This window comes from Portunus trituberculatus, chromosome 20 (assembly GCF_017591435.1).
Source record: "Portunus trituberculatus isolate SZX2019 chromosome 20, ASM1759143v1, whole genome shotgun sequence".
NCBI lineage: Eukaryota > Metazoa > Arthropoda > Malacostraca > Decapoda > Portunidae > Portunus > Portunus trituberculatus.
In genome coordinates this window covers 17,514,843-17,532,626 of record NC_059274.1, presented here as the reverse complement: position 1 = coordinate 17,532,626, position 17,784 = coordinate 17,514,843, and the positions used below count along the sequence as shown (strand labels likewise).

General features: G+C 45.6%; 1 protein-coding gene and 1 long non-coding RNA gene across 2 annotated transcripts in view; both read right to left on the bottom strand.

Annotated features, from left to right (window-relative positions):
- Window positions 1-4,445: 4,445 nt before the first annotated feature.
- Window positions 4,446-12,513, bottom strand: LOC123506624. Its single transcript, XR_006675481.1, has 3 exons — window positions 11,140-12,513; window positions 10,294-10,468; window positions 4,446-5,205 (listed from the first exon to the last, which is right to left on the bottom strand). It is a non-coding gene; the product is annotated as an uncharacterized LOC123506624 (long non-coding RNA).
- Window positions 12,514-14,846: 2,333 nt separating this feature from the next.
- The window catches only part of LOC123506659 (transmembrane protease serine 9-like), a 4,895-nt gene continuing 1,957 nt past the window's right edge, over window positions 14,847-17,784 (bottom strand). The window contains exons 2-4 of the mRNA XM_045258905.1: window positions 17,399-17,784; window positions 16,588-16,798; window positions 14,847-16,170 (exon numbers count right to left, since the gene is read on the bottom strand). The exon at window positions 17,399-17,784 is cut by the window's right edge and continues 31 nt beyond it. Coding sequence (XP_045114840.1) covers window positions 15,251-16,170; window positions 16,588-16,798; window positions 17,399-17,784 — 1,517 coding nt within the window. The 3' untranslated portion in view covers window positions 14,847-15,250. The remainder of the gene's footprint in view (window positions 16,171-16,587; window positions 16,799-17,398) is intronic.

Genomic DNA, 17,784 nt, shown 5'->3' with positions numbered 1-17,784 from the left:
CTACTACTACTGTGGCCGGAGAAAATAGTAGGTAGGAGGAAGGTTGTGGGAGACAGGAAAGGAGGAGGAGGTGGAATGCAGACACTGACAATTGGTGCTTAAATTTGAAAATTTAAGTGCAATGGCACAAAAAATATACATGGCATGCTGTATCAGACAACTGCAGTGCAACTTCACAAGTTAATGATTCTAATTTGGTTGAGGTGGAAAGTGTGTGTGTGTGTGTGTGTGTGTGTGTGTGTGTGTGTGTTTAAGTAAGTAAGTAAAGTTTATTGCCTTAAGAAAAATAATTTTTACATGCAAAATTACATTCATATATATGAAATGGCACGGTCTGTCTAGCCGAAGCTCCCTGACAGACGGAATTTTACTATTTACTCTGATGTGGATGCGATACGTAAAGAGGCAATAGTACACAATAAATTAGTTTCTATACAGCTACTTATTTATATTACATCATACATAACTAGAAAAACCTCGAATAACGCCCTTACATATAGTTGTGGGCCGTGGGTAGACAGAAGGCCCACGTCATCTCTCCGTAAAGGGTGACAATAAAAAAAAAAAAAAATGTCCTTACATACTCGACCTATGGTCTGACCATTTTATGAAGATCACTTAGGCGTTGGCTTTTTCGGGGATTTCCCGGCCTGCGGCACTGCCAAACCTTATCCTGGGTAAAAATGATAGGATTAGAGTCTGTGTTAATGAGAACATGTTTCCCACACTACTGCCTGTCAGTCAGTCAAGCTGCCCCCCTCCTCTCTCTCTCTCTCTCTCTCTCTCTCTCTCTCTCTCTCTCTCATCCTGGGTGGTAGCGGGAGAGGAAGTGACCCATGGATTAATACGGTCACTTTGACCTGTGACCTCACTCAGTCACCCAAAGGGATGTGACAACGCTCGGAGGAAACGTTGTCAAGTATTGTTGTGTTTGCAAAAACAATGCAATATATATTCAAAAGTAAACACAAATTACTCTAACTTGCCTTTTTAGAGCATCACAATGTATATGTACTACAAGACCATTCATTTACGAAGTATTAAGTACCTGACTTGAAGTGTATATTGGTACATGTGTGACAGCGCCGCAGGCCGGGAAATCCCCGAAAAAGCCAACGCCTAAACGATCTTCATAAAACTGTCAGACCATAGACAGCAGCAGCAGGCACGGAAGTGTCCGCAGTCCAAGCGCTGGGGCCACACCCGTGATCAGTGCCCGAGAAAAGTGTGTGATTACTGCCACGGTCGCTTTCACTTCTCTCAAAACTGCAAAACAAAATTAGTTGACCAAAGACAACAAGAACTAGTGTTAGCAGTGATTGGTGAAGAAAATGGAATAGTTATAAAAATAAATCGGTGAATAACTAATAGATGAAGATAATGATAACAGTGATGAGCAAATGATGATGGTGACGATAACAATAATAATAAACAAATTAATGACAATAGCAAGGAGGAACGTCTAAAATGAATAATGAGGAAGGAAGGAAGGAAAAATTGAGAAGCAGGGAAGCAGGAACGTTAGTAAGCAGAGAACTATTTGATTAAAGAAGTTAGCAGTTGAACAGAAAGTTAATGAGCAGTGGACTATTTGATTAGGCAGAAAAGCAAGGAAGTTAGCAAGCAGAGGGACATTAACAAGCTTAGAACTATTTAAGCAGGGAAGCAGAAAAGTTAGTAAGCAGAGAACTATTTAAGCAGGGAAGCAGAAAGGTTAGTAAGCAGAGAAATATTTAAGCAAGGAAGTTGTTAAGCAGAGAACTATTTAAGCATGGAACAAGTGAAGTGTGTAAACAGCTGATTACTGAAGTAGTGAAGTGTGTAAGCAGGAAATTTCAAATGTAGGCAAACAATTGGCATGCATAACAAATAGATAAATATGTAGATAAATAAAAGATTAGAATGTATTCCAACCAACTGTGTGAATAATTATTTTAGTGGAATTTCAAATGGAATACATTCTGATCTTTTATTTATCTACATATTTATCTATTTGTTATGTATGCCAATTGTTTGCCTACATTTGAAATTTCCTGCGATACATTTGGCAACACAGATTAGATGCAAAATTCAGTAGGGCAATAAGGCGGCGGCCCGTGGGAGTGTTTAGTTATGTCTTGGAAATACAGATGGAGACAGGGAGTTCCAGAGTGTACCAGAGAAAGGAATGAGTGATTGAGAGTACTAGTTAAGTCTTGCATCAAAGAAGTCCCTACTCTGTCCAGTTCTTTGATGCAAGAGTTAACCAGTACATCTATATGAGAGGAAAAAGAAAGGCTCGTGCAACGAGGCCACAGGAGGGGAGGAGGCATGCATTTAAAAAATCAGAAGAGCAGTTAGAAGCGGTAGAAGATAACAGGAGGTGTAATATTCCAGTGGTGAAAAAGAGGCTGAAGACAGTTAGTCGGAGGAGAGGAGTTTATAAGACGAAATGTTTTGATTCCACCCTAACTAATAAAACTGTTAATGGAATCCTCCAAACATGCGAAGAGTACTTACACAAGGACAGATTTAGCTGTTGTGGGGGTGAGAAAAACTGGCGGAGACTTCTCGGAGTGGCTAACTTCATAGAAGCCGTTTTAGCAAGAGATGAGATGTGAAGTTTCCTGTCCACGGTCCGAGTGTAGGTTGGTCTTCCTCACTCGGGGCAACGGTTTCCTAGCGGGTGGGCTTTGAGTATCCCCTTCAGCCCAGAAATTCCCGTGAAAAGCCCACATGGTATAAATAGAAAAAAAAAAAGGATAGACCGAGGATATTCGCTGTGAAAGAGGGGGACAGTTGAGTGCCATTGAAGAAGAGCGGATAGTTGTCTGGAAGGTTGTGTCGAGTTGGTAGATGGAGGAATTGAGTTTTTGAGGCATTGAGCACTACCAAATTTTCTCTGCCACAATAAAAAATTTTAGAGAGATCAGAAGTCAGGCGTTGTGTGGCGTCTCTGTGTGATCTGTTGATCTCCTGAAGGATTCTCTCTCTCTCTCTCTCTCTCTCTCTCTCTCTCTCTCTCTCTCTCTCTCTCTCTCTCTCTCTCTCTCTCTCTATCTATCTATCTCTCTCTCTCTCTATCTCCTTCGGGTTTCCTTCCTATTTCCCTTTCCTACATAACTGGCATCTCTTAAATACCGTCCCACTTGCGTCATCACAAGAAAAGCAAAATTAATGTTAATTATACAACTCACACACACACACACACACACACACACACACACACACACACACACACACACACACACACACCGTATAGTGTACTTGTTAGCACACTCGGCTAACAACCGAGAAGGCCCCGGTTCGAGTCCCGGGCGCGATGAGGCAAATGGGCAAGCGTCTTATTGTGTAGCCTCTGTTGACCTGGCAGAAGGTAGGTACGGGATGTATGATTCGTGGCCTCGCTGTCCCGATATGTGTCGAGTGTCTCAAGTCTTACCCGAAGATCGGTCTACGAGCTCTGAGCTCTCCGCAATAGAAAACCTGGCTGGTTGGCCAGCGGGCGACCGTGGTAAATACACTCTCTCTCTCTCTCTCTCTCTCTCTCTCTCTCTCTCTCTCTGTTGTTGTTGTTGTTGTTGTTGTTGTTATTGTTGTTGTTTTGTTGTTTTTGTTGTTGTAGCAGCAGAAACCAGTTGGTGGAAATCTCTGAACATTCAAGAACGCGGGCATAGATAGTTTGCCGGCATAGACCCAAAATCCAGTTTTGCGATGAAAATGAGGATAGAAAAAGTAGGAAGGAACAAAGAAGGGGTCACTGTTCCAGTGAGGAAAAGGTGAGGTTTAGTAGAGAAGTGGTGCTCTACACATTGTAAATTAGATATAAGACCGCGAGTTAATGAAAAGTTGAGAGAGGTGTCAAGACATTTGTGGTCGATTAAAGAAGAGCAGTCCGACCTGTTTAGAAGGGAACTCCGAGGCTGGTAAAGGAGTCGCCATCTCTAATTTTGAGTGAATGGTGTGTGTACGTCTGTAGTTTTGTGTAAAGGAGAGTTGTGTTTAGAAGGCAGCCTGTGACACAAAGGTCACGGCACCCCTGATACAGAGTTTGAGACGCCTGTGGGAGGGATTATCGTTTCCGCAGCTGTCTACTGCCAAACAGCCTTACAAGGACGTAAAGGTCTGTCGCTATCTGTCTTTCTACTCCTCCTCCTCCTCCTCCTCCTGCAATCTATTCCTCCTGGTCTCTTTCTATATCTTCCTTTTATTTATCATCATTACTTGTGTCTTGCATGACCTTCGTCCTTCCTATTACCCTTCTACTATTTCATCCTATTCTTTCCTATATTATTAATTCATTATTAATTCATAGTAAAAGAAAATGGATAAAAGGCTTAGAACTCAAGAAAACATGGTGCGAAAGCAAATAAATAACGCTAACAGTATGTCAACCTTCATTTTATTGAAGCACGACAAATTTAAACACACATTCAAGATAAACATTTTCCTTTTCTTTTCGTCTACTTCATGAACTTGTGACTAGAGATTTGAGAGAAAAGAAATTCACGAGTGTTATGCTTTAATTAAAACCAGTCAGAGAGAGAGAGAGAGAGAGAGAGAGAGAGAGAGAGAGAGAGAGAGAGAGAGAGAGAGAGAGAGAGAGAGAGAGAGTGGGGGGAAAGAGAGAGAGAGATTCCTGGCGTGACGGTAAGTTAACATGCTGCTTATACATGATGTTCCTTTACAGAACACACAAATGAATTTCCTTACAGTCTTGCGGTTGTATATTCCACTCAGCAGTGCATGATGCTGACTGCCTACAGCACCGTGGCGTAGAGGTGTGACTCACGGACTTCCGGATTCTCCAGGTGCCCGTGAAGGGAGGCGCTGCCACCAGTAGGAGGCACGTTCTCGTAAAAAGGTTAGCGAGGCAGCGCGGCGTATTGAGGCAGTGTCTCGCCATGCAAGGGTTGCGTGGAGTGCAGTGCAGGCCGAAGAAACACCACTCGGCGTGCTGAGAGTTCAGGCAGGATTTCGTAATAGATGTGTGTGGTCCGTCCTGGTCTGGGATGTGCCTCTCATCGGCGGTGGGCTGCAGCCTGCAAGGGGCGGTAGGCTCAGATTGTGTAGGCTGCGGCACCGCCACTCTGCGTGCTGAGCGGTCAGACAGGATTTGGTAATAAAAGCCTTCCTGGTCTTGGTCTGAGAAGTTTTCCTGACCAGATATGGACTGCAGGGGGCGGCTGGCCACGATAGGCGGGGACTGGAACTTCACCCCATTTGCTGCAAACAATGACGCTGAATGAATGTAGTGGAAGGCGAAACACCAACAAAATTACTGAACGAGAAAAAAATGGTGATAGTGTTGGTGATGGTGATGGTGGTGAGGCAAAGATCATCCACCCCCAAGACTGGTGTTATATAGGCGGATTATGGAGACAACACAGCACGAGGTAAGCACACACACACACACACACACACAGTATTCACATAATATCATTGATATTCGCCTCTTTAGGCCGCTGTCACATAGAACTAAGAAATGCGTAGCTGCGGTGGCGAGTGGACGTGTTGTGTGTGCGCTCCGTTTTTGGCTGTTGTTTTTATAATTAGCGAGTGGTGTTTGTGCTTGGTGTCTGTGTGTGGTGCTTTTGAGTGTTAGTGAAGTGAAAGTGTGTACTGCAAGTGTTAGATTAGAGTGGTTAGAATCAGTGTTTGTGAGTTAAAAGTATTTTGGTAGAGCGAGGAGACTAGGCTTGTAACCGTCAAGTTGACCTTGAAAGAGGATTAGTTGACCTCACTTAGGCCCCCCACCACCGCGGTTCCCCCACCCCGCCGTCACCAAGTATTTTTATGTTTGTTTGTGAGTTAACATATTGTAAGTTAGTATGGCGGTAGCTACTGAGGTATATCAGAGTGTGACTGAGTGCGTGAAAGAGAGTGTTGAGGTGGGATTGGGTGAGTTTATTGTGTGAGATGTGTGGGCATGACAGGAAGGTCGTTGACTTTTTTGAGTGTATGGTGTGTAGGCTCAAGAGCTAGAATTTAGTTCTTTCTCTTGAGCACCGAGAATTGCGAGAGGAAATGAGAAAGCTAAGTGAGGGGAAAAGTGCGAACGAAGTTCTCATCTTTGAGTTGAAGGAGGAGGTTAAGAGGCTTGGGGAGGCAGTGGAAAAAATTAGGCAGGAGATCAGTGTTAGGCCGAAGGTTGGACCTTCTGAGGGCGACAGGGTGGCTTGGCCTCTGTCGGGAAGAGCAGAGTGGGGAAGAGGGAGCAGGCGAGCCAGACTGGGAAAGATAGTAGTCAGGATGGGCAGAGATGGCAGGTTGCGAGGGAAGGAAAGCGGAGGCAGTTAGGAGGATAGGACTAAACCTGTTGAGTGTGAAAATAGGTTCGGTTTGTTGGAGGGGAGGGGAGAGTGAGAGTGGAGTGAATGAAGTGGTTGTGGTGAGTGAAAGGAGAGAGAAGGGGTAGAGGAGAGGAGGAGGAGGGTTGTGCCTAGCACACCTCAGGTGTGTGTGGTGGGTGACTCTCAGGTTAGGTATTTAGATAGCACTTTCTGTGGGAAAGACAGGGATAGGAGGACGAACGTGTGTATGCCTGGTGCAGGTGTGAAGGCAGTGAGTGAGGAGGTGCAGAAGAGAGTTGGGGGATGGAGAGGAGGGTGTAGTAGTTTTGCACGTAGGTGGGAACGATGTCAGAGCAGGTGGGTCGGAGGAGTTAGTGGCAAGATTTCGGGAAATGTTAGGCAAGATAAGGGAGAGTGGTAGGAGGTGTGTAGTGTCAGGAATCTTGCCTCGTGTGTATGTTAGCAGGAATGGTTGTCTAGAGCCATTGGTGTGAATGATCGGGTAAAAGGGATGTGTAAGGATGTGGGTGTCAGCTTTGTGGATGTATGGGATAGGTTCTATGGGCGAAGGATTTGTATGCTAGGGATGGTGTGCATCTGAGTAGGAAGGGTGTGGATGTGCTGAGTGGATGTCTGGAGGGGAGTTGGGATGGAGTGTAGGGGTGAGGTAGCAAATGCATTCCAGAAGAAAGATGTTAGACATAAATTAGATAGGATAAACAGAGATAGTGAAAAGATTAGGAAAGATTTCCAGGTGCAAATAGGAGAGAATAAGATTAGGATTCCAAATAAGGAGACAGCATCTAGGAAGGTAGCAGGACTTAAATGTTTTTATGTAAATGCCAGGAGTCTTAGGAACAAGAAGGACGAGTTATCTAGTTATATAGTTGAGGAGGACTTAGATGTTGTATGTGTCACAGAGGCATGGGTAAATGAGGAAAAGTTTAGGAAAATAGGAAAGAATATGAAGTAGATGGATACATTATGTATTTACACCAGAGAATTGGTAGGATAGGTGGAGGAGTAGTTATTTATGTAAAAAATCCTTCATTTCCAGTCAGAATGTAAGGTAGATAACAGAGTATTTATGTAAAAAATCCTTCATTTCCAGTCAGGTTAATGGTATTAAGGTAGATAACAGAGTAGAGTCCTTATGGCTGGATGTTAGAGTAAACAAAAGTAAGGTTATTAGAGTAGGAGCTTTTATAGACCACCTAACCAGTCAGCAGATGTAGACAACCTTATGGTAGATGAGATAAATAGGGGTGTACTAGTCAGACAATTATCTTAGGGATTTTAATCTTAAGTCAGTAAACTGGGAGAGGATGGTAGGAGATGCTAGTGAAAATAAGTTTATGGAAAGTTTTCAGGATAACTATTTAGTGCAGATGGTAGATAAACCTACTAGGGGAGGAAGGTTTTAGACATAGTACTAACAAATATTGAGCATTGTTTAAAGGAAGTTGAGGTAGGAGAGACTTTAGCAAACAGTGACCATCATATAATTAGATTTATCATTAATTCCAGTAGGGATAATATAGTGAATAAGACTAGAGTCCCAAACTATCAGAAAGGCAATTATGGTAGGTTACGTCAGTTATTAGGAGAGGTAAACTGGGAAGATAGTTTTGGAAATAAAACTGCACAGGAGATGTGGGATATTTTAAGGTTGTAGTAAAGGGTATAGTGATGCAGTGTATCCCTTACAAAGATATAAGGCAGAGAAACAGGAAGCCATTATGGTGGACTCATGAGATAGGTAGACAGATCAGAGAGAAGAAGAGGGCATATAGAGAGTTGCAGAAAAGTGGGAAGATGTAGATTTGATTAGGTACAGACAGGTCAGGGATGATTTGAGTAAGGTTATAAAAAAGTAAAAGGCAGGCAGAGATAAAACTAGCTAGAGCTGGGAGTAAAGATCCCAAAAATTATATAGTTATTACAAGGTCAGTGATAAAAGAAATAAGGATAGGATTGGACCACTCAGAAAAGATGGTGTAGTAGTGGATCAAAATGAAGACATAGTAGAATTATTGAATGAACAATTTTCTTCAGTATTTACTAGGAAAGAATAGGAAATCCTGTTACAAACAGTGCGACGAGTAGTTTAAGAGCTTTAGAAAATATTGATATAAAACCGGGAATTATTAGGAAATTTATTCTTGAACTAGACGATAGGAAAGCTAGTGGTCCTGATGAGCTACATGCCAGAGTACTTAGGGAGGGTGTAGACAGTATTTCTGAAGCACTTAAGTTAATCTTTGAAAGATCACTTAGGTTTGCTGAGATACCTCAGGACTGGAAGTTAGCTAATGTTACTCCAATATTTAAAAAGGTAGGAAGGATGATGCGAATAATTATAGACCGATCAGTTTAACTAGTATAGTATGTAAGATACTAGAGAAAATCATTAAGGGTAGTATTTGGGAGCATTTAAATGAGAATAGATTAATTAGAGATACCCAACATGGCTTTAGATCAGGGAGGTCCTGTCTTACAAATTTGCTCGATATCTTAGAATATATTACCAAGGAGTTAGATGATGGAAATAGCATAGATGTTATATATCTAGATTTTAGCAAGGCGTTTGATAAGGTACCGCATAGGAGGCTAGTGTACAAATTGAGACTACATGGGATAGGGGTAGGTTAGTTGATTGGATTAGTGAATGGCTTTCTGATAGGAAACAGAGAGTAGTATTAAATGGGGCAATGTCTGAGTGGAAGGAAGTGGTTAGTGGGGTACCCCAAGGATCAGTGCTAGGACCTCTTCTTTTCTTGGTGTACATTAACGATTTAGATATAGGAATTAGTAGCAAAGTATCAAAGTTTGCAGATGATACTAAGATAGCATGTGCAGTACAGGGTGAAAAGGACAATTACAGAATACAACGAGACCTGGACAGGCTGATAGCATGGGCAGACAGGTGGCAGATGGAGTTTAATTCTGAAAAGTGTCAGGTTATGCATTTAGGTAAAGACAACACAAACTTTAACTATGAGATGGAGGGATGTTGGCTAGAGGCAGTAGAGGAAGGAAAGGATTTAGGAGTAGTGATAGACAGGACTATGAAATTTTCAAAGCAATGTTTAGAAGCAAGAAATAGGGCAAATAGGATCCTGGGTTTTATAAATAGAAATGTTAGTTATAAAAGTAAGGAAGTGGTGCGTAGCTTATATAATTCCTATGTTAGGCCCCATTTAGAGTATTGCATACAGGCCTGGTCACCCCATTATAGGCAGGATATCAACATGTTAGAAGCAGTTCAGAGAAGAGCAACTAGGATGATACCAGCATTAAAGCGCCTGGAGTATAGAGATAGATTAAAGGAATTAAACATGTTTTCATTTGAGAGGAGATGTATAAGAGGGATATGATAGAGTTATTTAAAATGTTCTCAGATACAAACTACATAGATGTGAGATCTTTTTTTACCTTAGAGGAGGGAAGTAGGACTAGAAATCATGGCAGGAAGATTAGAAAGCAAGGCTGCAGGTTAGATATAAGAAAATATTTCTTTAGTCATAGGGTGGTAGAATTCTGGAATGCATTGCCAGAGAGGGTTGTAAATAGCACTAGTTTGACAATGTTTAAAACAGATTAGATAAGCACTTAAATTTATTAGATTTATAATTATGTATAGCGCTGCATGATAGTTTTTATAAGAAATTTACTATAGTTAAACAAGACATGATCCCCATGTATGGGGATCACATATTGTAGAGGATTTTGCTGCAGGACTTAGCCCTGTTAATGGGCCAAATATTTAAAATTAGTATATAATGTATTGTATACTTGTAAGTGTATCTTTAAGTACTGATGACGAGGTCGCTGTGCGACTGATACAGGATAATCTAGATGGGCCCTGGTGGCCCTTTGTTATCCTATTATCTATGTTATGTTATGTTATGTTAACTATACAGTATACGGTATACGGTATTTGCTATTCGGTATACGCTATACGCTATACTCTATACGGGCACGGTTGGTCACATAGAGAGTGCACGCGTATACTACTTACATTCTTTTGGGTGCCGTCAACATGGATTCTTCAGAAGAAGATTTGGCTCTTCTTTTACTGATGGAGGCTGAGGAGACACATGTGAAGAAAAGAAGGGCATGGGTACGACAGCACTTCCAAATGAGACCTGAGTTGGGGGAGCTCCACACCACATTTCAGAACCTGATCGATCACCCTGATGAGAAGGTGTTTTTCAACTACATGCGTATGTCATACAACAATTACAAAATGTTGAAAAACCTAATTTTACCCCACCTCAGTCCCATTGGATCAAACTGGAGGAAACCGATATCAGGAGAAGAAAAGCTGGTTTTGACCATCAGGTGAGTGAAACAACAATCAATTGAGGGGGCGCACAAGATTGGCATATCCCACATTACATAATTTTTAGCCCGCATATCACACAACATTATAACTTGTGTCACCATCCCCAGTATGTGAATACAAAATCGACCAAACTCCATTTCCTGGCCAAATTGAGTTAAATGTGGTAAATTGTACCTGATACATGTAAAATTTTTCTGTGTAAATGTGTATATACACTCACAATATCATCATTATCCACATCACACGCACACATGCATGCCCACACACAAGCTCAAACATAGTCGCAATAATCATTGTATTATTGCATAAAATACTAGCTGCCACAAAAAATCACGATGGTATCTGGAGGTATACGGTGCACGAAAATCGAACATGCTCGATTCTCCCTATAGCCTATACTATACTATACACAGCTATACGGCATTTCGTATAGTGCCCTCCTATGTGACGCGCTCTTAGGCATCTCCCCCTGTTCGATTCCAGCTATACGCGTGCCCTCGAAAAACGTGCACCGTATACCTTATAGCAGGGGCGGGCAACCTCCGGCCCGTGGGCCACATCCGGCCCGCGAAGGCTTAGCGTCCGGCCCGCCACCCTGCTAGGCTTTATTAATGCAATCCGGCCCGCGGACCTCCCACTAAAAGTAGAGAAGAAACTCTAATAAATTTTAAGTTTTTAAATGAATAAATTATACTATTGAATTACTTTACATTTCATTATTATTATTATTATTATGATTATTATTATTATTAGTAGTAGTAGTTGTAGTAGTAGTCGTGTGTGCATACGTTTTCTTTTATTACTATAGTATTCCATGCATTTGTCTGAGATTTCGTTTTTCACTCCGGCCCGCGACCTCCTTCCAAGAGTCTCATCTGGCACTCACTCTAAAAAGGTTGCCTGCCCCTGCCTTATAGTATATCTCTATGTGACAGCGGCCTTACAGACCGCCGCCACCACCAGCACTATTAGCAACAACAATAACACTGCTGCTGCTGACGCCGCGATGGTTAGATGGTTATTATGTTGTCCTGTGTCAGCTTAGTAGTCCAAAGCGTCCCTGAAGTCGTAGTGGTGGTGGTTGTGGTGGTGGTGTCGGTGATGTCTGTGGTGGCGGTGGTGGTGGTGTCGGTAGTAGTGGTGGTAGTGGCGGTGGGGATGGTGTTGGTGGTGGTGGTGGCGGTGGTGGTGGTGATGGTGGTGGTGACGCTGGCGGTGGTGGAGGGAGGCTGCTGGCAGGCGAGCAGTTGGTCGCGGCGGGAAAGCTTCATCATGGTGACGCTGCAGCCTTTGGGTGGCTTTTCTGTTCTCCATCTGGACGGGCCGTGAGCCACCACGCTATGACTCTTGAGGCTTAGCCGGAAAGCCTTGATCCAGCACTCCTTCCAGCATCTACCACACATAAAGCCCAAATAAAGCCCAGTCTTGGTTTTTCATGCTCGTGCCTTGTACTGCAGCCACGTGCCATCCCACGGGAAACATTCCTCCTCGGCAGGGAACCAGGCAGTGAGGTGGGTGCCGTTACTCGCCTGCACATCAAGATGGACGCCCTCAAAGTCACTTCCTGGCTTCATAAACATATCGTTCAGCGTCCAGGATAACCTGTGTGGTGTTGATGACCTGTGTTTGTCCTTCCTTCACTACTGCGTCAGCAGCACTGCAGTTCTGGGCCAGAGTGGAGCTTGGTGCCCATCCTGGACTTAGCGCCAGCAGCAGCAACAGCAGCAGCAGCGGTAGTGGGCACGGCAAAACTCTTTCCATGACTGTCGTGTGTGTTTCACTGTTTGATCTGCTGCAGTCTCTGACGAGACAGCCAGACGTTACCCTACGGAACGAGCTCTGAGCTCATTATTTCCGATCTTCGGATAGGCCTGAGACCAGGCACGCACCACACACCGGGACTTGTAACAAGGTCACAACTCCTCGATTTACATCCCGTACCTACTCACTGCTAGGTGAACAGGGGCTACACGTGAAAGGAGACACACCCAAATATCTCCACCCGGCCGGGGAATCGAACCCCGGTCCTCTGGCTTGTGAAGCCAGCGCTCTAACCACTGAGCTACCAGGCGTGTGTGTGTGTGTGTGTGTGTGTATACGTGTGTACTGTGCATGTTGGAACCTCGGCAATGAGGGACAGGAAGTGAAGACATCCTGCAGGTGTCGCCGCGGCCGGCCATTGCTAGGAAAGTCCGGATTGGTCGGGCGATAGCAAGTGGTGAACCTTTCCTGTTGATACTGATAATAATGTTCACGTGGCCGTTTCCCATTTGCTGTTCCTCAGGTGTTCACGTAATTGAACGTTTCAGCAGTGAACGTCAAGCAGAGGTTGGTGGAAGTCAGGAACAGTTCAATCGTCGCATTCAAACGTTAAACCACTCAAGTAATCAGCGACAATACTCAACCACCAAGGTGCTACAGTCAATCAACGCCCGAGTACTGAGACAGGGTTTCCAAGTGACACCTTCCCGGAGTTTCTCTCAATGAAGGAAGGAAGGAAGGCGTGACAATTATTGCAGGGATGCTTTCTTACTGCATCTTATCTCTGTGAATGTTTAGTGCAGGTGGGCGTCTAATACTCAGGTGAGAAGGGTGAGGAGGGATTGATTAATGAAGGAGGAAAGTGGAGAGTTCTGCGCACGTTTCGTCAGTGTTTGGAAACAGCGGAGCGAAGCAGCGAGTGTGTGTGTGTGTGGTCTATCGCGCCCCCTGACGGGACGCACGGGCTTTTTAGAGCCTGTCAGAGAAAAAATCATAAAGTCGCATTATTACTGTGGTGGGAGGGGTAGGCAGAGCAAACTGCCAGCTCAGTAGACAGAGGGGTGGCAGAGAGACAGCGAGCTGCTGTCTCATAGTCCTCATCCTCAAGCCCATGAGGTAACAGGGAGCGGGTGAAGGCAGAGGTGAAGCAGCGAGTGTTGGGCTTCTTCGCTGTTGTGGGTGGTTGGCGTGGCGTGGGAGGCGCGGGGAGGCAGTGTAGTCTGTAGGTTTAGGATGTGTGGGTGTGGTTCTCTTCCACTTCGTCTTCCTCTTTTTGTTATTTCTGCAAGTGCATTCATTAATGATCTACTTCTGTTGCTCCTTCATGGTGACGAGAATCAGCAGAGTCTGAAATAAGCCTCGTCAGAGTGTGGCTCGTATAGTCATCCGTTTGTCTCATCTCCCGTCTCCCCCTCCTCCCTCTCCCTCCACTCTTTTCCCTCCTCCCTTCTTTCCTACCTTGTCATACCACATTTGTGATTCATTTGTTTATTCATTCATTTATTTATTCATTTTCCATCAGGTAAATATTTTTAATTCTACTCCTGACTCTCTTCTGTCTGCTTCGTCAGACGGCAGTTCTGTTCTTGTTGTTCTCTTTTACGGCACTTTAAGTCAAGCGAAATAAGTTATCTTCTTCCCTGTGTCGTGGCCGCGCCTCCTACAGCGCCAAGGTACACACGCGTACAGCAACACACGCTTCCCTCACCGCGACTGCCACCGTGATGCAATACTGCTTGCCCTATAGCTGTAGTCCTGTGACGTCATACTACCTCTCAGGCGGCAGGCGAGCACCATCAGTGTGTCTCTCCCTCCTCCTTTACATTGTCCTTCCTCGTATTGTCTTACCTCCTTTGTTATCTATATATTAATTAATTCATGTTTACATTTTATCACATTAATCTTCCTTACTCTATTCCTGGCCCTGTCTTCTCTCTCGGTCCATGGCCATCACAGCACTTCTCTCGCTGTTCTCCTCCTCCCCACCCCATGACTGCGCCTCATGCACAAGATGACAAAGACTTAGTAAGAAGAGCCAGAAAAACACCAGCGACGGAACACAAATTGGCGATTATATTAGATACAAGATTGCAAAGTGATAATTGAGTAAGAATCTTCCTGTTGCGGAGAGACAAAAAACTTCTAAAAAGGCAGGAAAAGAAACAGTATGGCGATAGTTTAAAGAGATTAAAGTGGTCGCTATTTTTAGAAAAAGGTTGAATGTAAGTAAGTTTCTAGCAAGAAAGAAAAGTCGTTATGAGTTAAGGAGGACGTGTCCTGCGCTCCGTTCCTCGTCAGACCACCATGAACGCCAATCATGCCATGGGCATGGTCTCAGTGGTGGTGGTGGTGGTGTGTCCTCTCGGCCATTTCATCTTTCCCTGTACTTGAAGTTCATGACGACCGGGGGTTTGCTTGCTGCTTTAATGCTCTTACTAATAAACGGGAGTATGTAAAATCAGAAAGTTAATGCAGTTTTATTGTTTACACCTTGGGGGCTTTCTGCTTAACATATCAGAACAGCAGGGAGGGAAGGTGAACAACTACTGGCATCAGACAGTGTCAGCAGTGTTGGCACCACAACTGGCAGTAGGTGGCGTTAGCAGTGTTGGCACCACTAGTGGCAACAGGCAGCGTCAGCAGTGTTGGCACCACTACTGGCAGTAGGTGGTGTCAGCAGTGTTGGCACTACTACTGGCAGCGTCAGCAATGTTGGCACCACTACTGGCAGCAGACAGTATCAACAGTGTTGGCACCACTACTGGCAGTAGGTGGTGTCAGCAGAGTTGGCTCCACTACTGGCAGTAGGTGGCGTCAGCAGAGTTGGTTCCACTACTGGCAGTAGGTGGCGTCAGCAGAGTTGGTTCCACTACTGGCAGTAGGTGGCGTCAACAGTGTTGGCGTAGATCCAGTTAAGGAATCTGCTCACCCTGGTGTATACACCGGGCCTGCCAGGGTCGGCACATCCAAAGCCCCAGGAGGTGATGCCAACTTGCTCATACTTGGAACAGTCATTTTGCACAGTAAGCGGACCGCCCGCGTCGCCCTGGCAGGTGTCCTTGCCACCTTCTTCAAGGCCAGCACACAGCATGTTTTCAGTGATATAATTCGATATCTGTCCCGGGCAGGAGGGATCCAGAATAGGCACTGTGACTTCCTGCAGTATTGCTGGTTGACTTCCCCAGGACTGAAGTATGCCCCAGCCTGTCGCTGTGGCATCTTCGCCGGCATAGGTGTTGGAGTCATCGGCGGGCAGACACACGGGGCGAATGTGCTCGACTTGAGTCAGGTCCAGTGGTTGTGACAGCTTGAGCAGCGCGATATCACTGTCAAGGGTGTTGATATTATAGTCAGGATGAACGATAATCTCCTGAACGCGTACCAGTTGGGTCACCCCGTCGGTGGACGTCATGTCGTGGTCGGCCACGCCCACCACCAGCCACCGTCTAAATCTGTTTTTAACACAATGGGCGGCTGTCAGGATATACCGGTCGTTAATGATGGAGCCGCCGCACCAGTACTTTCTGTTCCATACATACTTTATTCCCACATGCCACGGGTACTTGTAGGCAGGATCTACATCCTCCCCGCCCACGACCCTCGCTAGATTGGCAAGACCGCAAGGACACGATCCTGTGCAACTCGTGGTGGTCGTGGCCTCAGTGGTCGTGATGGTGGTCGTAGTGTCTATGGCCGTAGTGGTGGTGGGCGTGGTCTCACTGGTAGTGATGGTGGTGGTGGTGGGCGTGGTCTCAGTAGTCGTGATAGTGGTGGTGGTGGGCGTGGTCTCAGTGGTCGTGGTGGTGGTGGGCGTGGTCTCAGTGGTAGTGGTGGTGATGGGCGTGGTCTCAGTGGTAGTGGTGGTGATGGGCGTGGTCTCAGCGGTAGTGGTGGTGATGGGCGTGGTCTCAGTGGTAGTGGTGGTGATGGGCGTGGTCTCAGCGGTAGTGGTGGTGATGGGCGTGGTCTCAGCGGTAGTGGTGGTGATGGGCGTGGTCTCAGTGGTCATGGTCGTGGTGGTAGTGGGCGTGGTCTCAGTAGTCGTGATGGTGGTAGGCGTGGTCTCAGTGGAAGTGGTGGTGGTGGTGGTGGTTGGACATACGGAGCGAGCTAAGCAGGAGAATCCTTTGTCCGTTACCCGCCGGTTGGATTTGAACTTGAGCGTTACGGCATTTTTGCTACTCTCATATATAAATCCCTCGTCACCGCAGAATTTCTCCTTCGTCTCGCTATTCTCCTTAATCATCAGGTAGTCTTTTCTGCAATCCTCTGAGTCCTGCACGTGGAAGTCGGAGCAGTCAATCTCCAGCGTGCATTCCCTGTTCTCGGCGATAATCCTCACGGCACATATTTCTTCGTCGGAATAATTGTCTGGATAATTCGGGCTGGTGATGATGCGCCCCTCCTCGCCCACCACCTGCCGGGAGGACACCAGAGTGTAAGTGTTGCGTAGCAGAAGGAAGCAAAGACAAGGAAACTCGATTCAAGATAAACAGGAGTCAGTAGTAGTTGTTTTTCATATACACACACGGTAGCATAGCGGATAAGGTGGTGAGCGTGGGGTCGGGCAGACGTCCACGCGTAGGTTCGAATCCCACCACGTACAGCCTTAAAACACACACGCGCGCGCACACACGTACGCACACACATACGCGCACTCGTACGCACACACATGCACACATGCACGCGCACACACACACACGCACACACACACGTGCGCGCACACATACATACGTGCGCGCGCACACAGACACACACACACACACACACACACACATGCACACACACACACACACGCACACACACACCACCTAGAACCTGGGTATCATGGTGATATGTAGGTAACTTTAAACCACTCCACAAATGGTAAAGTGTTTTAAGGCTGTACGTGGTGGGATTCGAACCTACGCGTGGTCGTCTGTCCGATCCAACGCTCACCACATTATCCACTACGCCACCGCCTCCCTAAGTAAGTGTGTGTGTGTGTGTGCACACACACACACACACACACACACACTGCCTTTCTTCCTTCACATTCCACTGGGTCTCCATCCTGCTTGGGCCTCCCAGAGATATCTATTTGTTTGTGAACGACGGGGTGTCCTCCCAGCTTAGTCTCAATGGTTCCTTTTTGGATGGCATCTACCGGCTGTTCTTTCGCTTTGGGCACAACAATGGCTACTTCATCTTTGGGGCGCCTTTCGTTTTGTCCTGATTTGTGAAGCGCAGGCAGCTCTCTGTGAGTGGGGCTTATCATAAAGTCATTGGCCAGGCCGGGCATCCAGGATGCGGCGACAAACAGCTGTGGAATGACAGACAGTGTTATATTCAACCTACGCCAGTCACGGTTGGTTGTCGTGGCGTCTGACATCCTCTGCCCTCGAGGTAAAGAACGCGACAAAC